Source organism: Maniola hyperantus, chromosome 16 (assembly GCF_902806685.2).
Source record: "Maniola hyperantus chromosome 16, iAphHyp1.2, whole genome shotgun sequence".
NCBI classification, from domain to species: domain Eukaryota; kingdom Metazoa; phylum Arthropoda; class Insecta; order Lepidoptera; family Nymphalidae; genus Maniola; species Maniola hyperantus.
In genome coordinates this window covers 7,790,219-7,815,509 of record NC_048551.1, presented here as the reverse complement: position 1 = coordinate 7,815,509, position 25,291 = coordinate 7,790,219, and the positions used below count along the sequence as shown (strand labels likewise).

Here is a 25,291-nt window from a genome sequence, read left to right as displayed (position 1 = left end):
GCGGCAATGTTTATAAGCAGGCTGTTATGTTAATCTCTAATGAACTTCTGGATGTACTCAGTACTACTAATTAAAATACTTATCTACATAAGAGCTGTACGGCCTAGTTGCGCCAGCACATATTAGTCCATTGTGCTGACTAAGCAACGTTTACCGAAGACGGACGAACTGCATGGGTGGAATTCAAATTCAGCACTTTCAAAACAGAGGTTTATAAAACCTAGATAGAATTAAATCGCTTAGTTCGTGGCCTAATTTCTTTCAAAAGATATTTCTCAATTTTTGTTTACCTACATTAAAATATAAATCATAACCGTATAAATAAGAAGCAAAAAATTAATGCTGTAGAAAAATTCGGGAAATGTAATTGGTTTTATGATAATTCTTTTAACTCAATTCACCTCAAAACTTTTTGAAAAGAGAAATCAATGTTTAGAGTTTTTCTGACTCTCTGTGTACATACCAAACTTTATTATATCGAAAAGGAACGGATTTGCGAAGTTTAACTTTTTCCGTTAGTAGGTATTCATAAATGGAAATCCCTAAATTATAGATTCTATCGATTTTGGGCTTAAAATACTGCGTTAGAATTAATTAAATATTCGTAAAACTCTTTATCACGTCTATCAGATAATATTATTAATAACAGTCTATTCCACTGAGTAGATCTGAGACGGTAGCAGTGATTCAGGGATATCAAGGACCTGTATAGCCCCAAAGAAGAAGAAGAAGAAGAAGATACCACTGAGTAGAAATATAAGGTAGTGACCTACTTACTATCGACGCTGTACATACAATAACGTTGTTTTTTCTGTATTGTTTCAGATATTGAGATGTGGAAAACGTAGTATACTCAAAATGGATGAAGTGGTACAGTCCGTGAGAAGAATGGCTTTGCTATGGATTTTCTCAAGCCTACTTGCTGTGGATGCTGTCAAAATCGTCATAGAACCTCTACCAAAAGGTATTTATAATAATCTTAGAACATTTTTCAAAAGTTAGAGAATGCTTTTTAACCGACTTCAAAAAAAGGAGGAGGTTCTCAATTCGTCGGAATCTTTTTTTTTTTGTACTCATAATTTAGTTTAGTCTTAACTGTAAGCTAAATATAGTTATTTCAAATTGAGTGGTAGGCTGCAGAAACACCTGTAAGTTTTACTTACGTAAATAGCTTAGTAAATAAGTTACGACAGATTTACTAATGTAAACATTTTTATAAGTACATTTAGCTTAGTAAATTGGTTGTCAATCGATTATGTAAGTTACTTACGTTAGTAAATAGTTACGTTACAGATGTAATCGCGGCCTTACACACGATCGCAGTGTCATAAGTTCAAAACAAAGGAAACCCACTGTCATTTTTGCAAAAGCTCGTTTCTAAATTGACCAAAACAAGTACAGAGTTATTCAAAGTATCCAAAAAAAGACGGCATTAACTGAATGTACTTTTTAATTTAATTGTTGACAACGAGAAAATGACCTCACAATTTAATGTACAGCTTTGTGACAGCGTTAATTACAATTTTAAGAATGTCCTTTTAAAACGACCTTTGTATGTAAAGTATTCTGAGAGAAAGTACAAAAGCGTAAAGATCTGTCCTAACAAAGTTCACAGAAAAAGCTACTTTTTGACCTGTCGCTCACAGCAAGGTAAACAAAATCGGGCGTCCGCTCTTAATTTACTTTTTTCGACTTGAAGCACGGCGACCGGGCCCCCGCACTTCCTCCCTGGGATGCAAGACTTCGTTTTAGTTTCGTTTAATTTCCTATCTCTCCCCGTGACGTTTATTATGGACGCGCACCCTCCTCGCCCGGCTTTTGTTCAGAAATCACCACCACTAATAACCATACCGAATTAATTTTTACTCGCGGGTCTTCATCTATTTTCGGACGTCTTATTGTATTCACATAATTTCCAGTCCGCAGCTGCAAGCCATGCGGATTTCTAAGGAGTTTTTATCTGCCTTCAGTGTTCTTTCTTTTGAAAGTGAGAGCTTCTATTAATATTAATTAAAAGTTTGAATAATTGAATGGATTCCGAATTGTTCCCGTTGTTAGGCTTCTCTGGAAGTGATTCGCGGCAATAATTAAAACTTGAGAGGGAAATGGGTTCGAGTCCATTATTTAATATCTGTTTAAAACAGGTCCCTGCTAACTTTTCTCATAAATTACGCAATAGCCAATAAACCTACTGATATAAAATTACTGTAGGAACCTCCTTATTTAGCAATTTTGGTACGTTTATAATGATTAATAAACTCAGAATCTAAGTATTCGTTGATTAGAATTCTTATCCTTATATTATATTTTGATAATTTTCAGACGACGATACAGTTTCATTCTCATATATACTAGTAACTGAGATAAATAAACAATCTTAATTGTTATCTTCACTATAAATCAGGACCTCGTAACGGTAGCAATTTAATAAGATTCAATGAAAATTAAACCCAAAATGGTCATAATACAACGTCGGCAACTGCTACTAGGCTAATAAAACATCAATTTAAGCGAAGAGCACGAATAAAGAGTGACTTTAATGAAACTTGCAATGTGAGTCACGAACTTAAAACAGATGCAATTAAGAGCCCGCCGTCGGCATACTAACGAACACATTTTTATTGCATGAAAATTTATTCCTGAAAATTGCTATACCAAAGATATTTTTCTTATATTACTGTTGAAAACTTGGAAATATATCGGTCAAGACAATTTCTATCAATTTGTTTCATCGTGACGACTAACTTTTTGTTGTCGTTGTCTCATGACTGAAGGTCATGACTCTCTATGCCAGTTTGCTTATTGAGACTCTCCAATGTGAATTTTAGACTTTTGTGGCGAAGCTTAGACATTGGTCACGATACCACATAATAATTATCTACTCGGTGTTATTCAAGCTCGAGTACATAATATAGTGTAAGCAGAAAGGTGTGATCAATCCATCGTTGACTCACTACTGAGCACTTCTCTGCACTGAGATCTCGTCTATAGTCGACCACGCTAACCAATTGCGGATTGGCAGACTTCACTTACTTTTAAGAACATTAAGGAAAACTCTAAGGCATGCAGGTTTCCTCACGATGTTTTCTTTCACCATTAAAGCAAGTGATATTTATTTACACAAAACGCAAATAGCTCCGAAAAGTCAGCGATGTCCGGTGTTGTACCCTGGACCCCCTGAATAGGAGGCCGATGTCTTAACCACAAGGCTATCAACATAGGCAGCGAGAGAGAGGCACTACAGAGAGAGTTTATAGGATATATTTCGGAGAGTGTGCTCAGGAACTTTCCGATCTTGTCCCCCCTTCACCATTTTACCACCGAACCGCAAGACGTCGGGCGAGTTTCCATCCTTATGTCGTCGACATTCCATCTACACGCACGAAACGTTTTGCGTCATCATTCCTCATACGTATGGCTAAGGTTTGGAATACTCTTCCGCGATATGTGTTTCCTAACCCGGGTATCTTTAAAACAAGAGTGAAAAGGCATCTTCTAGGTAAACGCGTCCCATCTTAGGCCACATCATCACTTCCCATCAGGTGTGATTGTGGTCAAGCGTACCTATAATGAATAAAAAAATAAAATAAAAAGTTATAAAATGTGTATTTGTCATATGAAAATCAAATAAGGACCTTAACGACTCACAATTAAGATTATACCTACTACTTTAACAAATTACTACAAATTGTGCTACGACTACGCATGACTGATATTAATAACATTATTTAGGTAATTCAAAAAAGGAACACCACATTATCTCGAACTACTTCCGACTAATTAACCAATGTACTACCAACCTACCTACTTACTTAATAGGAGAAACGAAAATTCGTAACACGAAAGCTCCCATAAAACAAATAGGAACCGATAAGGCGAATATATTTCTCATTAAAATTGTAATGGACGGGGCCTACGTCCGACAAAATCCACATGTACTAGTCGTGACCTTAACGTTAATGCTTGAGTTATGGCTTCTGTTCCCGTGGTTGTATAACGAGGCGATAGTAATCGTCTTACAATAAAGCTAATGGTCTAAGAGCCGGCGCGTACCAGACCTTCGTTATTTTATAAAAGCTGAAAGCTGCGTATCGTCCCCAACACAGGAAGAAACGATCAGCGAAGTTATGAAGTTTGGATCATGGTGGCTTTAGGACATAACAGGTAATAAAGATGTACAAAATCTTACGTCAAAGTATAAAGTCAATTTTTTTTTGACACTTAGTATGGTGGCAACCCTATATCCTATACCAAACACCCTTAAAGTTTAATAAATTGTTAAAGTTTATAAAATTTAAAAAAAAATTGTAGTGAAATAGCAATCCTCTACATCCAAATAAGGATCGCAAGTTGCGTAAAAACCAACTTGCAGACAAAAACACTAATCACACACTCAGAGTTGACGAGGATGCAGTTTTCGCGATGGAAATTTTAAATTCTCTTAACAACACCGCAGTGAACGAACGTGATAAGCTCAACCCTCTTATTACAAGAGGCTTTGTCTTCGCGAGATGAAATTGCCTGCTATTTTGCTTTAACATCGCGTTAGGTGTTCCTTATTGTGAATCCTGGACCCTGTAATCAGTACCCTTATTATAAATTCGAAAGTGTGTTTGTTTGTTGGTTTATTGGTTTGTTGGTTTGTCCTCTAATCACATCACAACGGAGCAGCGGATTGACGTGATTTTTTGCATGGATATAGTCAACAACTTGGAAAGTGACACAGGCTACATTTATCCTGGAAAACCAAAGAGTTCCCACGGGATTGTTAAAAACCTAAATCCACGCGGACGAAGTCGCGGGCGTCAGCTAGTAATAAAGTGTTTATAAGTATAAAAAGACAGGTACTTTATATTACATTTACATAATATTTCAGTCATATTTGTATAAAACAAAATAATAACATATATACTCTTCCATACTCGAGTAAAAATGTTTGCGTGATTTCAGACTTTAAAACGGAACATTCCGGAACGTATTACGTAGGTTTCGGATCCAAACAACTACCAATGTTCGGTATACGAGCACACCATTTGTCCCCAACATGTTCCCATCTATACTTTTAATTGGCAGCCACAGATCTACTGGCCTATTCGGCAGACATGTTGACGAGTTGAACAAGTTCATGCGGCGATATCTCTTGTTGATTTACATGTTTTGTGTTTACAATGATCCCATTTGTTTCGAACGAGAGTGTCCTAGTTTCTGAAAATGTTTACAGCTTGGAGAGACCCAGCTCTTGACGCAAACGTTTCCAACAATAGGTATACTTAATAGGTTTCGTTCGCGATAGATCGAGATGGCAATCGGTGTATGAGGCGCGGGGACACCCCGCACACCCACACGTAATCCGTGCTAGCCCGCACGGGGGGGCTGTACGGGTATGCGAGACGTCCCCACCCGGCTTGCCCCGATCGCCCCCGTACACCCGCACAGTCCCCGCGCTAACCCAGTGCGGATGAGAGCGCGTGACATGCGGATGTACGGGGCGTCCCCCCGCTTCATACCCCGATTGCCATTTCAATCCGTCGCGAAAATTTAACGTTCCTTGTGTACAAAAACATTCACGCGTTCAGCTTTGACGTTCAGCCGTGCTGCTGCCGTCATTTTTGATCACTATGCTGCACAAACAAGAAAATCCATAGTGACAGTGTAGAGTTTTAGCGTTGTGTCTATCCGTTTACTGCTTGCCTACTTCCTAATTAATTTACCTATTATCTACCTATTAACTTTTCACGGCCCATCCACTTAGCTAATTCTGACGAAATTTTGCACAGCGATAACTTGCATCCCGTAAAATTTCTGTCACGGGATTTTCAAAAACCATAAATTCATGTGGATGAAGTCATGGGCATCATCAGCAAACAAAGCAAATTCTGGCTAAATGTTGAACATTATATTAAGAAACCTTGATAGCCTAGTGATTACGACGTCCATCTCCTATTCGGGAGGTCGGGGGTTCGATCCCTGGAACGCACCTCTAACTATTCGAAGTTAGGTATGTGCGTTTTAAGAAATTACATATCAGTCGCTTTAACGGTGAAGAAAAACATCTTGAGGAAACCTGCATGCCTGAGAGTTCTCCATAATGTTCTCAAAGGTGTGTGAAGTCTGCCAATCCGCACTTGGCCAGCGTGGTGGACTACGGACTACGGTCAAGCCCTTCTCATACTGAGAGGAGACCCGTACTCCGTAGTGAGCCGGCTAGAGGTTGATCATGATGAAATTAAGAAGAATAATATAAATTACTCTTCAAAATTAAATTTTACAATACTTAAAGTTACGTAATTTTATGACGGGGTTCCGTTTTTATGATGGGGGTTATGCATTTAACTGTTTAATTGGGTCGAACAATTTGGGGCCGAATTGGTATTTCGGTTACATTGTTTCAAATGTATATTAGGTCCGCTCATAAAAGATACAGCCACTTGACTTTGCAAAACTAATTTGCCCGCAAAGATACAAATTACAAAGTTTTCATCTGAGTGTTACTCTTGCAACAATATTGCGATCGACATTTTCTGCTAGTTTTTTTACTCGTGCTATAATCGTGATCAACCCATCGCCGGCTCACTACAGAGCACGGGTCTCTTCTCAGAGTGAGAAAGGTTTTGGTCATAGTCTACCACGCTGGCCATGTGCGAATTGGCAGACTTCACACACCTTTGAGAACTCTCAAGTATGCAGGTTTTCTCACGGCGTTTTCCTTCATGGTAAAGCAAGTGATATTTAATTACTAAAAACGTACATAACTCCGAAAAGTTGTGCCCGGGAGCGAACCCCCGACCTCCGATCACTAGGCTATCACAGCTTACACTAGGCTATCACTCGTGCTATAGGTACCTTAGGGTAAATTACTTATGATGCAGTACAAGACGAAACTTGTAAACGAAAAAGGTAGTTGGTACAGTTGTATACTCTCTAATTAGCTTTTCCACGATGTTGTATTGAAAGGCTGGCTTGTTGGTGGTGCACAACTTTTCTGGTGGCCCATTTCTAACTATCCACGAACCAGGCTCCGAACAAAAATTTGAAGTTTCATGAAATAAAAAAAAATGTTACATACTCTTTGAGTATGATGTAGCTTGAGGCTTGGAGCAAAAAATATTTTTCAGTTTAAATTGTTTTGGAATTTTATGAGCCCATAACTGCCAATACTGACGTTGAGAAATATTGACTTTAACATGGCTTTAACCGCATAGCTCTGCAGTTTTAACCCGAGTTGTTGGCGTTTTGAAATTCACTCCATTCCATGTCACGCACCGCAGAATTTCCAAATGATATCGACAAAATTAAACAATACTGTCTTCTTTAAATAGAAAAAAATTAGCAGATTAAGTATATTCGCGACTTGACGAATGAAAATGAATGAAGAAAAAATGTTGGTAAATTCTTTCTACAAAATGTAGTAAATGAGGGACTGGTGCTAATTTATTTGTTCACAAACGGATTCCTCGTATTTTTTTATATTTTTTTATTTGACTAACCAACAACATTTACACAAACACAAGTATTTACATACAAAAGGATTTATAACTAAAGGACACATAGCATAAACGTTAACAACTGGCTAGTACAAAAGATTTAGGTACAATGATGTTATGACTTTAAAAGGCAGTAAAGTAAAGCAAAATGTAATAAGGATAGCACGTTAAATCGATTAAGTCTCGTTACAAACTGATTAATTAGCTCCCTTTCGTAGGGAGACAATGACGTTACGACGAAAGCAGGTTGTCGTAGAACTAAAAATATTTAGCTGTCGATCTTTCTGATGAAGCGTATTAAATTGATGACAAATGCGATTGAGGAAAGACTGCGTCGCAAACACAGTGCGGCAGGGCTTAGTTGGAAATACGTTGTAAGTGCGAGTTGCTCGTTTTGGGATTTTACAATTTAGACCTATTTTTGACAAAAGTGTGGTATCCGTTTGATCGTTGATGATTTTATGCAGTAGGATTGTATCAAGTAGCATACGGCGCAAGCATAGACAATCGAGTTTAAAATATTTTAACTTGTCTTCATAAGAGGAATTGACAAGCTTTCTATTGAATTTAAAGAGAAGTCTTCGTAAGAAACGTCTTTGCACGGACTCAACGGCGTCGGCATACGTTTTCTGGTATTGATGCATTAATATAATTGTGGAAGTCATAGTAGAGCCATCATTGTTATTTGTTACAATGTTCCACTCGGAATAAGATAGCTCTGTTTTTAGACTTACGATTTACGAATTAGCTCAACTTGTCGTTGTCAATTTATTTTTCAACTAGTGATCAGCTCCGGCTTCGCACCACGGCTTAGCTTATTACAATTTTCGTAGGGATGTCTAGTTTTTTGATAATAAAATGTAGCTTTCTACTGGTGAAAGAATTTCCAAAATCGATTGAGTAGTTCCAGAGATTACCCCCTACAAACAAACGTACTTTACCTCTTTATAATACCTACCTATAGATTGATACTAAAGTCAATTTACGTTTAAATCTATAAGTACGAAACTTTGTTACATTCGTATTTTTTAAGCTCAAGCAATTACCGTTTGCAAAAGAAATCACATTTTCTAGAACATTAACATCATGAACATTGCGTATCACGCGTTAACTTCAAAGCGATGCTAGGAGTGCCTTCCCTTGCAAAACTCATTACATGATGCCAAATAAGGAGTTGTAAAGCAACATTTCTTCAGACCCATTACGCCATGCCAAATAATATTTTTGTATTCGTATTTATAGGTGAGCTATAAAGTGAGATATAAAGAGCTGGTGGCAACGGTTCGCAAAATGATTTGTGGAATAAAAATTAAATAAAAACTAATTCTGCCTTTTGAATAGTAAAAAATATGAAAAGAAAAACATCAATTCTTGGTTTCCTAATTTTTTAATCGTTTTTTTTTTTAATAAAAATCAATTCTAATCCAGATAAAATAAATAAATAAATTTCTAGGTAGTCCGATTTAAATTAAATTAAATTATATTATGTTCCATAGTACTTTCTTACTTGTGTTAGAAGTCTTAAACGTACTTACACAAAATTCCACAAGTTCCCGGGCTATTAGAATCGTTTACGCAGGGCGGTCCTACTGCAAACACAAGTTGAATTTAATCTCTGCCTTGCTTTATCTCAGAGCCAATGAGAAGAAAACTTTATTTTGTGTGTAAACAAGGATAATCGACTTCTTTTTCCGCACAGTCGGTCTGGGTTGGAATGATATTGAAAGGTTAGTATGTGTCTAGAATACGTTACCAGGGCTATAAGAATTAGATACGCTTTGTCTGAACGTAGGGTCCTACTTATTGCCTTCAAATGCTTCTAACGGAAACACGGTCAGTTAATTTCGAGAAGACCATCACAAGAAAAAAACATAAGAAGAAATCTTCTTTTTTATATCTTTCATGTATATTTTAAAATACTTAAGTATCTAATCAATGTAGGTAGATATAGAACAAACTTTGAAAAATTTAATCTAAATACAGATGATGAAATCAGATTTACATTTCTTGGAAAATAAACTTGCGCCCCGAGCAATAAAAATTGCTTAAAAGAAAAATTTCAAGATAAGGTATTATAATTCTTAATAAAATATTTATCTCGTAATCATATATACGAAGAAACCCCAAGAAGCTTAGTATATAATATAATGTAATATCCAGTTACGAACATTTGAATAAATTCTTGCAAAGTCCTTTCATAAGTCTTCTCTATAACTGATAATATTTCAAGGTACGCGAGAAAATATCGAATTTCCGAAAACGCCCATGTTTCGTTGGAGGCATATAATATAAATAAAGCTTCATGTAAATAATGATAGTGTTATTTGGCATGATGAACATATAATAATTATATCTACATAAAAATTTATCATTTTAAAAAGCTATCTGGTATCAACATGACGACTCAGATGTTATAATTCGTATTGTTATAGTAAAATAGTTATTAATTTTATTTAATGAGTACATATCTATTCCAAATTGTCTAAAATTTAAATCACCAGTTCTTACAACTTATGCAGGCAGTACTTACTACGGTTCTAACTCCTCAATTTATGCTGCAGGACAGCATAAAGATTGAGGAGTTAGAACCTGAAGTTTTATGACTAGGTTGGTTGTTATAAAAACTAACTTGGTTTACAAGCACAAACCCAATTCACGGTCGCAACAGATCTCACGGTCTACAAACCCGAACAATAAAAGTTCCCAAAGAATTTGGTAATGCATCTTGAACCTCTTTGTATATTACTTTAAACGTTTTTTTTATATTTCACTTTTACTATAGGTACAAGATACGGTGTATCGATATGACTTTACATGTGATTCTCTTTGAAGCGTATTATTGAATATCGGAAACGTATTTGGGGTTGAAATGAGATCTCTTCCTATTGTTTTCGGGCCTCCACTTGATCTCTTGTATTGGAAGTTTGACGGCTAATTTCCTTTGTTTTTTTCGATGCAAATAGTGATTTATTTATATAATATTTTTCGGGGTGCTTTTGTTTGTTTTTACTCGTGATTTATTGATTTAATTATTATGTGTGTACTCACATAGATAATGTAGAAGCAACTTCTGCTAAATTGAAGATCAATTCGAGTAATACCTATTTAATTTTATTCCTTTCTATATTTATATATAATGTCAATCGATTCTCTCCTCTCGATTTCAGTCCCTGAAAGATATTTTATTTTTGCCCATCTCTACTTAGCCAATACCTACTTATAGTTCGTGACAGGTTGATATGGCAAATGGGGTGAGGGTGCCCTGCACACTCGCACAGCCCCCGCACTAACCCGGTGCGGGATAGCGCGAGTAACGTGCGGGTGTGTGGGGCGAACCCCGCGTTATACCTCGATTACTATCTCGACCTGTCGCGTACTAAACCTACCTATTTACATATTTTAGGGTTTCTGAAAGAAATCTCTCCACTCTCCAGTAGAGATAATTTATCCTTTGTGCACATCTTTTCATTGTACTTACACGTTTTAGTATCAACTTATTGCTACATGAATCACTACCCCCTTTACCTACTGCTAAAAACTCTGTGTTTGTTGTTTGTCCTTCTATTACGCCGCAATGGAGCCACGGAGCACGTGATTTTTTGCATGGATATACATACTTACAGACCTGGAGAGTGGTATACCTATAGATTACTTTTTATCCCACAAAATAGAGAGTACCTACCCACGGGATTTGTTACAACCTAAAACCACGCGAAGTCGCGGGTATCAGCTGGAAAATAAATAAATAAATACAGTCAAAACTGTTTAAAACGACATCATTTTTAATGACAAATTGGTTATTATAATCAAAATGTAAGTCCCGGCTATTTGAAGTGTAACACCGGTTTGGTTTAACACCGGGTTATTTTTGCGACCTAATAATCGTGGTTCCTTGAATGTTGTTATAACAGATTTTTATTAAATTAGATCAACAATATTATGTGTATTCAATAGGGAACAGTTATTAGCTAAATGCCAAAAGAGATACATGATACGTATATCACGTCATTTTCGTGTATTGTTAGTGACAAAGAAGAACAGTTATTCGTGTAAACAACGTTAATCATACCGGTTGCAGCGTCCCGGGGGACTCTGACTTTCTGCCACAAAGTGGATTTTTTCCTCATTTCCTCGAGGACATTTTGCTTCCTTTGAATGAAACTGGGATGTTATCGAGCAACATATACCACTAAAATCTTGACTGGAATTATAAAATAAAACTAGCTTATGTCCGCAACTTCCTCCGCGTGGACTACACAAATTTCAAACGCCTATTAATTTTGAAAAATCCGTTTATAATATTTAAAAAAAAATACTTACGTAAGATTTTGTGCACCTTTATTACCTTCCTGTTATCTCTCAAAGTCATCATGTTCCAAACAAAAATCCAAACAAACGTTCCTCCCAGTGTTGGTGACAATACGCAGAGAAACTTTCAGCTCTTACAAAATAACGAAGGTCTGGCACGCGCTGGCTCTCTCTCTCTCTATAAGCTGATTACCTATTTACAGTGTCCAAATTCAAGTAGCATTACCATAATTTTCTATGCCATTCCTGTTTTGGCAAAGCTAGTATCCGCAATTAGGTCTAATCATATTTACTAGGACGTGACAAGGGAAGATAAAATTTGTTGTTTCTCGCCTGGTGCGTGTGTATTGTATCGCACAAATTATTTTATTGCGGTCAGATCAAAGATGACTTTTATCATAAAATGTTCTATCGGTCAGAGAACAGAGGCTATGTCTAATAAAAATAATTTTATTGATAGTTTTTCTTATAGTCTTCTGTCCTACATTTGGTCTAACTTATGGTGAATCTTGTTTAGTAGGTAGTTTGTAAAATTATTATTTGTACGTATGAGGTTTCTTTTATGGTTTATCAAAAATAATTATAACTGGTTATGAGAAAATAGGCGCCATATTTTGATGCTTAAAACACCCAAAAATAGTACATAGGTATACCTAGTAGGTAGGTATGAATTTTGGCACAAATTATTGTCATCATGGTTCTACTAGCTTTCGAGCTATAATCGACTAAAATACCTAACCTAACTTAGTACCTACTGTAGATGTTCATCCAATGTCTTCTTGTACTAAAGCTATCTACGAAAAAACATGGTTTTCTTATGACGAAAACCTAATTTACACTTGCGGGGTTTTGTATAACAGCTAAGGTAGATTGCAGGTGCGAATTTATGTAACTAGTAGAATAGAATAGAATAGAATGTTTTTTTTATTCATGTAAACTTTTTAAAAGTGCTTATGAATAGTCAGGTTTAATTTACCACTGGTTCGGAATGCCGTTCCTACCGAGAAGAACCAGCAAGAAACTCGGCGGTTGCTCTTTTTAATTTTTCAATTTACAATGTTATTATACCGTACTATACAAGCCATTGCAGCCCCGTGCATTGCTGGAGCGAGTCAAATCCAAGCTTTTTTATCGTTTACATAGTCTGCGACTGTATAATAGGTAGGTATACCTACCTGCAATTTATGTAAGTAATAGTATGAGTCCCCGTACATTTTTTGCATTCGACCCAAAACAAAGGTTCTAGTAGTTTTGTCACTTTGAATTTGGCCTCCGAGATCCTTGTTACCTTCTTTTACGTTAGCAATGTTTTGCTTAGTTTACGAGCTACGCTAAAACCGTAAGCAACCTTTCGCAAATGTTATTTTGTATGTCCATGTAATAAAGAACGGAGTTTACGTATAAATTTTTTTTTACAGCTTTCACAGGTAGGTATTCATTAAGGCAAAGGTCGCGCATGAATAGTTTATAATATTTTCTTGTAAGAATAAGTATTTGCTGTTTTCTGTATTTTCGGACATTTTCTTCAACAGTTTATTACTTGAAAATAGGTACCTAGGTTTAGTTTGTATCTATAGACACTAATATTATAAAGAGGAAAGATTTTTTTTAAAGTGATAAACATTGAAACTACTGAACCGATTTAATATCTCTTTCTCCCTCAGAAAGCTATTTTATGCAGAAATAACATATTACTTATCAGAAGCTATAAATATTTGAAAATATTTTATGAAAATATTTTTTTTTATTCGTATAAACTTTTACAAGTACTTACGAATAGTCGGATGCATCTACCACTGGTTCGGAATGCCTTTCCTGCCGAGAAGAACCAGCAAGAAACTCGGCGGTTGCTCTTTTCAAATATTTGATATAGGTACAAGATTATTCCATGTATAAAATAAGTAGTATTTGCAGTCTTGTGCATTGCTGGAACGAGCTGCAGGTCAAATCCACGCTCTTTTATCATTTAGATAATCTTCAATGTAATTATACATATATGTACCGCGGATGAAGTCGCGGGCAAAAGTTAGTTAGTTATATTTCAACTTAATTTTAATAATTAATTAATCCTGAAATATCGTAAAGAAGCTGTGCGTATTAGTAGAAGATTAAACAGCAATTACTTTTGATTGAATATGTAATAGAATCTTAAGCCTTGTTGGGATTATTTGGCTGCGATAATTATCAAATTAAACGGCTTATAATATGATTTATATATTTTTTAATAATTTTTATGGCAGTGTTTTTACCTACACTTCAAGAACACTTCAGTACTGAGTGAACATACATATCACTTTCGTCACTGGCAGTAAGTGAAACCGTGGTCTAGTGGTCAAGGGTTCGGGCGCGAACCCAGAAGATGCAGGTTCGATTCCTGCCGGTTACTCACTCAATTTTTGATATGTATTTAAAAACTAAAAATTATTTATGATTCTTTATTCTTTTATCTTGTTTAGCATAAAGCTAAGGCAAAAATAATACACATCGTGGAAAAGTATAGAGGTAGATATTACGTAAGAACACGTTTCAGCGGTTGTATGGTGTATACGATATGATCCGCAGTCTCAAGGGAGCTGAGCCCTAATTGGATGTGGGCCGCCTAAGAATGGTTCGCCGATTATTAAATTTTTAATAACAACCTCTTAGAAAATATGCCTTGTTTTGTGAATTAAAAGTAGTAAGAGACAAAAAATGTACCTACTTAACGGAATTCAGAGTGAAATTCCTAGCCTAATTAGTATTTGTAGCCAGAAGTGAACACGGACCGCAAGACTTTATACTTTACTAGCTGATGCCCACGACTTCGTCCGCGTGGAATTAGGTTTTTAAAAATCCCGTGGGAACTCTTTGATTTTCCGGGATAAAATGTAGCCTATGTCACTCTCCAGGTCTTTATCTATACCCATGCAAAAAATCACGTCAATCTGTTGCACCGTTGCGACATGATTGAAGGACAAACCAACAAACAAACACACTTTCGCATTTATAATAGGGGTACTGATAATATAAATCTAGTGCAAGTCTGACCTGTAGGAACGACGCGACGCCTAAACATTACGTAGAAACACGTTTGAAAGTCGGTATACGATATTATGATCCACGTACTCAAGGGGGCGGTGGCCTAATATACCTACCTTAGGCTGACTTACAATGGATAACTGACTAGACTTTCCTAATATTTTTTTTTAATAACAGCATACATAATAAAATTACGTAATAAAAAAACTGAAAAACCCGACTGCTAATAAATGACATTTGCACTAGATAGTCCGCGACAGGTCAAGATGCCAATCGGGTTATGAGGCGGAGTGACGCCCCGCAAACCGGCAAATTTTCCCGCGCTCGCCCGCACCACATTATCGCGGGGGCTGTGCAGGTGTGCGGGGCGTTCCCTCCCCGATTGTCATTTCGACTATAGTACGCGACAGGTTGAATCGTGATATAGTAGTTATAACTATACCATGTACCTATGTATTATTTAAATGAGGATAGTCTGGCCTAGAGACAGTGTATTATTCGACTGCGTTAGATCTGTTATTTTAACCTAGACCGGCGCGGCGGCTGAATGGATCGAAAGCTGGATGGGCGACCTTAGCATACAGATTCCTCCGAGCTTGATTAAAAATCGGGAACGAGACAAGGATACCATTTTTATGTGGGCATAGCAATTGATTTAAGTACTCAAGTACTTCATTAACTGCTAGTATTTCGGACTAGAGCATAAAAATAACCTTCAGAAAATTAAAAATCAACTGCCCTACATTGAGGCTCAAAGTCGTACAAATAAAAAAGCTCATACGCTACTTTTTAAGAATAATTTCGGTTCTAAACATCAACTGCCATTATAACCCTAAAACCGCGCATAAAGTCCATTTCAAAGTTTAATATGTGCTATAAACTAAGACGGTATGAGAGTCTTTATTTCAAAAGAAATGCAAACAGACTAGGTGTCGGTAAGCGTTCATCTCTTCCTTTTGAAAACACTGCTTGGAAAACATTCCATGGGTTATTTTTAAGATATTTTGCCCTGCTTTTAACCTTTTATGTGACAGAAATCTAAGCAAAGTAGTACCCAAGTATAGGTATAGGTAGTTTCGTAGGTTTTATTACGTTTGTGACGTCTCTCTGTGAATCGCATTTTTAAAGCTCGGCCGTAAAAATACCAAGTGATCAAAATAGTTTTTATGGATTAGGTGACAAATCTACTATTATTTACGCTTCCCTATGTAGGTGCTAGTACTTAATCTTCCCTACACACAAGAGTATAAACACACACCACATTACAACAGCTTTCAAATCACTATTTGGTTTGTCCTTTATCCTACAATTTGTAATTTAGGTAAGCCAGTAATATTTAGTTTCACTGGATTTTAATAAGGCTATTATTACTACCGTCCTACTCTCTATTTTCATATTTTCATAATTTCAAGTAAGTAAGTACGTTCAATTGATGAAACGTATTTGTTTCTATTCATGAAGATTTTCTAATGACCACTCTGGCACTCCCATTTGTTAGCTGCACTGGTTCGATTCCCAGCTTGTAATTCCCATATTATAATTTGTAAAGCCCAGATCTGCCGTTCTTGGGAGCTTATAGTTACCACCTTAGAGGCCAAGCTGTGTCGTGTTTGTCGCCAAGCGATTTAGCGGATTGGTAGACTTCACACACCTTTGAGAACATTTTGGAGAACTCTCAAGCATGCAGGTTCCCTCACGATGTTTTCCTTCACCGTTAAAGCAAGTGACATTTAATTACTTAAAACGCACATAACTCCGAAAAGTTAGAGGTGCGTGCCCGGGATCGAACCCCCGACCTCCGATTAGAAGGCGGACGTCCTAACCACTAGGCTGTCACAGCTTCCGTCCTAACTACTAGGCTCTCACAAGTTCCATAGTTTTCCGTAATACGAAGAATAACATTGTCGTCTCGTAAGCCACTGACATAATACGGAATACGAGCACAATTTGTTTACGGGGAGCTAATCTTAAATCACTATTAACCTCCTGTCAGGCTGTCCGTATGTCAGAGTCAATTGTTAGAACAAATGAATTCCATAATATCTGCCTCACTAACATTGACAAACCGAGGTCTACATCATTAGAGAGTAAATATACGGTATACAGAACTTGAATTTATTAAATTAAACCTTTGGATGGTTATCCTAGAAGTGTTTATTTGAAAGTTGTCCATTTTGGATTTGAGATTTTTGTTATTAGTTAATATATTATACACGCTGAAATTTTAATGGTTGTTTTCCCGAAGCGAAATGATTTTGTCGTGGTATTACAATCGATTTAAAAATATAAAAAATTATTAGAGTCAAAAATGTCAAATTTACAATCGACAAAAACAAAAATCGAATGAGACCTCGAACCAATACTAGTACCGCGTGCGTGCAGGCTAGTTTATACCGTATCACTACGCGCGAGAGTTTATTTTGCTCTAAACTTTTTCACTTTATTCTCAGCGCGGTTCGAGTGGATGTACCTACCTACTATTCACATTACGTCTAGCAAGTTACTATAGTTTCTCACACTTTCGAGTTGATGATTTTTTTTTAATTATTTCAAAACAAAAACATTTTTACTTTATAAGTTAGTTTAACTCAAAATTTCGACAGTACTACTGAGGGCAAATCGTTCTGCAGTGGGAAGACAACCACTAAAACTTCACCATGTATAGGTAATAATTTACATATAGGTACACTAATCTAAATATGTAAAAGGATTGACTAATCTATCAACGCATAGCTCAAACTACTGGACGGATCGGGCTGAAATTTGGCATGCAGATAGCTATTATGACGTAAGCATCCAATAAGAAAGGATTTTTGAAAATTCAACCCCTAAGGGGGTAAAATAGGGGATTGAAATTTATGTAGTCCACGCGGACGAAGTCGCGGGAATAAGCTAGTACTAAATATAATGAGTGAAGTTTATAAGTTTGGGCGTAGTAGGGAGTAATCCCTGGGCCCTGGTGAATCCCTAATGATCCCATTCTGCATATTTTTCATTGATAAATAGCTTTTTTATACCCGAATGCTACTATAAATCATATCACATGGACGAAGTCGCAGGCAACGAGCGTCATATCCATCGCTCTGATGTTTCTTTACTTTAATCTACCATTTATACTTTCTAACAAAACTAATTAATTAATATTGAATAGATAATATTTGCAAAATGAATTACAGCAAATTAATTAATGAAGGGCATAGATCAAGGAGCAAAACAGATAGGAATGAACTTTGGTGTCTTTGAAAACGTCCCTCCTATCACCTTTAGTAAGACAATCTGTACCACTTCAATAAGTTTCAATGAAATTATTTTGTGACACTGCAAAGGAGCTACATTGTTCTTAAATCACAGTCTCGAGTTAGAATGGTACTGATTTTGAGCGGAACTTTTTACTGCCGTACTCAGAGTCGCCTAATCGTTACTTAAGTTTAGTTAAAACGAGATAGAGCTATCTCTCATATAAATCTGTCTCGTTTTAACTCAATCTTAAGTAACGATTAGCGACTCTGAGTACGGCAGAGAGTTTTCACATATTTTTCTTACTAATGTAATAAGAAAAGGACACGCAAACCTAATTTAGTTTAGAACTGTAAAACCTCGTGACTTTAGGTGCCAGTCGTGCGCCTATTGTTTAAATATGTAGAGTGCACTAAAATTTAGAGTCTTTATATATTATTCTTTGATGCAGATACTCTAAATTTAGTTTAGAGAAAACATTAGAATCAACACCAATAGTACTAATTCTGATGGCAAATCATTTTAGAGTATTCGCATCTTTGTCGTTTTCCTATTACCAATGTAATAAGAAAAGGACAGACAAACTTAATTTTATTTGAAACTGTCAAACCTCGTATCAGTCTTGAGCATAGTGTTATGCAGAGTAGCACTAAAACTTAGAGTCTTTATTTGAAATTCATTTTCCATCCTTTTAAAAAAAAATTTTTTGTGTGATGTTACCACAAATTCAGTTTTCAGATTTTTCTCCTAATGCCAGCTATAAGACCCACCTACCTGCCAAATTTCATGATTCTAGGTCAACGGGAAGTACCCTGTAGGTTTCTTGACAGACAGACAGACAACAAAGTGATCCTATAAGGATTCCGTTTTTCCTTTTGAGGTACGGAACCCTAAAAAGATGCAGATACACCTATTTTAGTTTAGAGAAAGACACCTGAATCGACGTCAATGAATAAGCGATGTGACTAACAGAGAATTGTTCTGGTACATTCAACTTCAAGTCAATTGTGGCATTGGATTAACTACGCGCTACGAACCAACGAAACTCCGCCGACGATATTATCATTTCGCTCTAATATTCAATTTAACTTTGACACTTCGCCCATCCGACAAAACCTCTAGCTTTTTGCCTTAGAATTGAACTTTCTTTGATTTAGGGTGGGTATATTGATAGGCCTAAAATACTGACTTGTTTTGTTTTTATTTTTAACAATTTTATTGGTTAGGTAAGTACCTATATTACTTAACTGGAAGCTTATATTTATGGATAAATAATTAGCTGATGCCCGCGAGTTTATCCGTCTGTATTCAGGTTTCCCGTGCCGTCGAAATTCTCTTTGATTTTCCGAGATAAAAATTAGCCTGTCACTCTCCAGGTCTAAAGTGAATTTATTCATGCTAAATAATAATGCATATTATGCTTATTCTGTAGAACTTTATTGCCCGTTAAAATCGCATTTTGTAATTAAATTTAAATCGATATTCAATGAGTGCTCGTAAGACATCTCTAACTTCTTCAAGAACGAACATAACTTTTGGAGACGTGAACCTACTATTAATGTAATACAATCGCTAAAATGATATATGTAGGTATATCATTATTACCTTTATATTATTGCCTTTAAATTCGATGTTCTATAATCGATTTAAACCACTTCTAATCATGCTAAATCATGCCTTTGTTACTTAGAGTTTATCGAGTCGTATGTTTTCATGTATAGGTTATTGTATTTATAACTTAAGACCACGGGATTCCCTTCGAGAGAAATTTAAGGAAATAGATATCCTTACTGTAGCCTCTCAATATATTTATAATAACATAATTTTTGTAAGACAAAATATTCTTAGTTACAAGAAAATTGGTGATCTACACAATAGGCTAACTAGAAACAAAGACAAGCTTGCAGCTCCTACCTTCCGCCTCAGGAAAGTCCAAAAGTCATTTTGTGGGTATGGGTATTACCTTTTATAATAAAATCCCGCAAACTATTTTGGACTTACCTTTGCACAAGTTTAAAAAATCTATTAAAAATATGCTCCTGAAAAAAGCATATTACACAAATGAAGATTATCTAAATGATAAAAGAGCGTGGATTTGACCTGCAGCTCGTTCCAGCAACGCACAAGACTGCAAATACTATTTTATACATGGCATAATCTTGTACCTATATCAAATATTTGAAAAGAGCAACCGCCGAGTTTCTTGCTGGTTCTTCTCGGTAGGAAAGGCATTCCGAACCAGTGGTAGATGCATCCGACTATTCGTAGTTTATACGAATAAAAAAGATTTTTATTTATTTATTTATTTTATTTTATAACATTGCTAGGTTTTAACCGCGGCATGTATGTAATTTATTACCTATCTTAGTTCTGGATTAGGTAGCTTTCTAATTGTGAAACAATTATTAAATCGGTTCAGCTACCTACTATCCTACATAAATTTGGACATCTTTGATTCTAAAAGCGTAAAATACTGAACCATTACTATTGGATAATTAGATGCATTTGGTACTCAATTTATTTGTCAATGTATAGTATTATTTTTTTCTTTACAAACTTAATAAAAATATTATGATGTTAGTTGAAAGAACTATACTTACATAAACGTTAATAGAAAATTGCCTGTCAGGCACACTAGAGCTTGATCAAAGGGTAGAGGAGTTAAAAATATAAACAGTTCTCTTTGCGTGCCCAGTTAATTTCAACGCTATAATATCATAAACCGTAAATGTCTTGATAATTAAGTTTTTGTACCTATACTACGTAGTATATTGTATAGTTAATACCTAGGACAGGAAGCTAATAGCCTAGCTAAATATACCTACGGGCCCGGGGTACTGTTTTTTTTATCTAAAGTTAGCGTGCTGATGCAGTTCAAGATAATAGCGTGAAAAAAAAAAAAATCAAAGTGATCTATGCAATTCATTAAGTTCATTCCTCAAATCAGTGACGTACCAGAACGCCGAATCACTTAATGGTACAGTCTTGATGGTAAAGTTCCAACCAGTCACGACTAAATATTAAAGAACTGAACAGCAACTGAACTAATTTCACTTTCAAACCCATAGCGCACGTTACTGCATCATGATATTTTTTTGTCCTACAAAATAATATAACATTAATTTTATTAATATTTGCTTTTTATTTACTTACTACTTCACTTATATTTTTTCTATTCAATACTCTGTCTTCTCTGACATTTTTTAAACTTTATTTCAAATTAATAAGTTAGGGGAGTATAGTTTTTTTTTTTTAGGTTTTATGATCATAGCAAAAATATAAAAGGCCTTTTAAATCAATCTCGCCAAGTTGTACCTGCCATTTATCGGGGTTATTTCTAAATTCTGAAGGTTACCAGTATCAATAAAGATGGTAGATAAGGTGTACCTTTCTGACCGCTGTTAAGGTCGAAAAAGGTGCGCTTTGAATGGAAACCCCAGCAATTTTCTTTAAGGCTCATAACGTTAAATATGAAAACTTTTTACCACCTTTGTTTAATGGATATTGTTTTAATGGCTGTAAAATACGTACTCCAAATGAACTCGCTGCGAAATTGTTTCTGGAATCCATTTACAAAAGTTTTAATTTACATTATAAAACCTCCGAAATGTTTACTCGTTATAGTTCTCTGTGTTAAATTGTATCGCTCTAAATTATTTTAATTTTGTGTTCATTAATAAAACTTGCAAATAAACTTGCAAAAAAACAAAAAAAAAAAAAGGTGCTAGTTGTAAAATGAATGCAAAAAGAGAATATTTGATCCGATAATATTGTGTTGTATTGTGTGCCCGGGATCGAACCCTCGACCTCCCGAATAGGAGGCAACCAGGGCAGAAAGATAAATCATACAGTAGACAAAATAGGTAACCTGTAATGTCTTGAGCCGCTGATATCGACCGGAATCCGACATACGACAGTTTTGGTTTCGTGATTTCATTGCTATTAGGGCGTCCGAGCCGTCCCACGTTTATTGTTCAAGATACGAGTGGATTTGTGGAAGCAATTTCCTTTATACATTTTGTTTTGTCCTTTTTCCTACAGTTTGATGGTCCAGTTCGTGAGTTGTAGCTCGACTTCGATTTAACGAAACTCCCTCAATCGAAACGATACGCATCTCCACCGTGACCTGTGGATAGAAAGGAAAAAGTGCAATTATTAAGCCGAGCACGTAGCCAGGATTGAACGAAAACTAATTTAGTGCCGAAATTCTTTTAACAACAAGTAATTTAAAAAGTTTTCAAAAAACTCAGACTGCTGTTTACACTGGATCTCTTTCAGCTCGCACATACACATTCAAACACACATCTGTGTATTTTATTGTATGTATTTTAATATTCTGTGAACAACAAAAAAGAAAATTGCATAAAATCTACCACTTAGATTTTTTAAGAACTATATGTATCCATGCCAACGGTGACAATCGTGCCATCAAGACGAATTTAATGATGTGTGGTTTATCAAAATCGGTTGAGTCGTTGAGGAATTATCTACTAGCGGACATTGGAAACATGTACAATGAACATACAGGTCAAACACATAACCCTCGTTTTGGGCTTCGCCGCAGTTGGGTAGAAATTAAACATAGTTTATATTAGTAACATAAAAAATAATAGTAGTAACATAAAATACGATATACCTATTAAATATTTATGCACAGTTTCCTAACTGCACAATTCGTAAGTTAATGCCAAACATTATAAGGCATTGGTTAATGCCCTAAAATCGCAGCACATTTAGGACATAAACACTAGTGATGATTGTAAAAAGGCTAACATACACAACAGAAATACAAACTTAAAAAATCATGTTCTTACTTCTTCACTCTCACATCTGACATCACCCTTTCAGGCACAAAATGTCGTAGTGTTAAAGTACTGTGCCTCCCTTTTAAGCCAAATTAACATGACATCGTCTTTCAAACGGACACCGTTCGCGAGGGTCTTAGGTCTGTCGCCTCGACCTCGCCTTTGTCCGTCAAGTTTTTGTCACTTCTCAATTCACCCTAGCCTACAACTGTACGCTTAGTGTAAGCACAGAATATATAATAGTACTAATGGTATAAGATTTTACGTCTCACCAACGTTGCTAGAATTCGAGAGTCAATACACAATAACGTCAAAGTAAAATGGATCTAAAGAGCCTTGCATTATTGAAGTCAAAAATTCAATGCCACTAATTTTAATTTCGCAACCATAGATTAATTATTGGTTTCGCTACGCTCGCTCTCGCAACGTTTCCGCTTCGAGCGCCGCGCCGGTTGTAGATGTGTAGACAAACTCAAGTTTTAAAACAAGGCAGTTAATATCCAGTTTACTATGACGTGAAAGTGTTTCGATACTCGATACTATCAACGTTGGTGGTGAGACATGAAATCTCGTACTAAGCGTATTTGCGTCGAGACTCGAAACGTTGCCCAGGTCACAAACCAGGTTCTGAATCTGATTAACACAGCAGAATATATTCTGGACACCTTTGAATCGAAAAAGATTTAGTTCCTTTTCTTTAAAAAATGCAAGTTGAATATTTATTCGTTCCATTATTATATTTATAACTCTTTTTTCTACAACCGCACCGCGCGCCACCGTAAGGAATTTCACCCTCACCATCTGGGTGTCTGGTGCACTTCGACCGTCCGCTGCGCCAGATCCTTCTTTCCACGCACGTGCAAACTGTGAAACCAACTCCCATCGGCGGTGTTCCCACTAGATTATAACATGGGGTTATTCAAGGGGCGGACCAACAAATTCCTAAAAGGCCGGCAACGCATCGGCGGCTCCTCTGGTTCTGCAAATGTTCATGGGCGGCGGTAATCACTTAACATCAGGTGACCCGCCTGCTCGTTTGCTCGCTATATATATTTAAAAAAAAAATGTTTAATACAGTTTCAATGATATAGAAAATCTATGAAATTTTGAAAGCTACCTTAGGTATTCCTACATACCAAGCGTTACTAGCAGCAACAGATTAGTACGTTAGACGTTGGGGTCTCAAGGTGCTGGAATGGCAACCTCACATCGGAAGGCGCAGCATTGGAAACCCCTATGGACGGACGACATTAGACGAGTCGCAGAGAGCCGCTGGATTCAGGCGGCGCAAGACCGTGGCGTGTGGAAGTCCCTACATGAGACCTATGTACAGTAGTGGACGTTTATCGGTTGATGATGATGATGATGATTAAAATAGTACAATATTATTTGAATTCCTTTTAAATAACTTTAATAAGGTTGGTTGGACTAAAATTACAATACTATTCAATTCTAAACCGAGTGTTATATTCATCAGAGAAAATAAAGTTAACAAAACGTTGGCGTTTGAGGAATCAATCACTTCGGGCGTTCGCACAATAAATGTGTATGGAACGGCCTAGCTAATCAAACTAATGTCTTTTGGAGAGAGCTCGGATGAACCGCATCCGAGGCCGAAACAAATCACAATAACAACAATGAAGCCTGATTTATTGCACACAATTCCCAACACACCTGATGACTTCAGCAGTAGGTACCTACTGAATAAAAATCATAACACTGAAAGGACGTTTAATTTAATAGGTATATTATTTTAAAGTGTGTGTCGAGCCACGAGTAGTATAGAGTTTCTGAATTGCCCGTCACAAATAACTTTATCTTATAATGTTTAAACGACTCCAAATACATTTTGTAAGTCGACTATTACTCGTTGTTCAGGATAGCCGCGGTTATCCGGCCGCGATGAGAAGGTCGCGCGTCGGCAACGGCTCGGTGTTACGCGACCGCGTACAACTAGCGGGCCACACACTTTCATACACGCGATTTAAAGTGACCATGTCAGACGAATCTGTGTCTTAGTTAATTAATAATTGTTCTCTAAAATAATAAAAGATAAAGTGTAATACAGTTCACTATTTTATTGGACGCCGAGATATCCCTCAACAATACGTGCAGGGCACTTGGCTCCACTATATGGTCCTTCATCACCAAAATGAATCAACAACGTTTGTGAAGAGAACAATACCTGGACGCAGAAGTTCATCGCCACGTACATCATTCCCGCGACTCCTGGATTTTTTGTGGTTTTCGGAGTGAATAGTGCTGAGTTATATTTTAGAACACCAGCATAAATTCTCGGCCATACATCTCGTACAACAGGATAGTGGATTAATAATTATAATAATTATTGTGTACTGGTCTTAAGACGTCGACAATCCAATTTGAAAACGCAATATTGGTCAAGAATTCATCAACAAGACAGTGAAGATATTAATTGTG

General features: G+C 36.3%; 1 protein-coding gene across 3 annotated transcripts in view; it reads left to right on the top strand.

Moving 5' to 3' along the window:
- LOC117989611 (semaphorin-2A-like) overlaps positions 1–25,291 on the top strand; it is a 420,606-nt gene that overhangs the window by 204,198 nt on the left and 191,117 nt on the right. For all 3 annotated transcript variants that reach the window (XM_069503904.1, XM_069503902.1, XM_069503903.1), the window contains one exon: positions 826–964. In XM_069503904.1, the coding sequence (XP_069360005.1) occupies positions 859–964 (106 nt within the window). In that variant the 5' untranslated portion in view covers positions 826–858. The remainder of the gene's footprint in view (positions 1–825; positions 965–25,291) is intronic.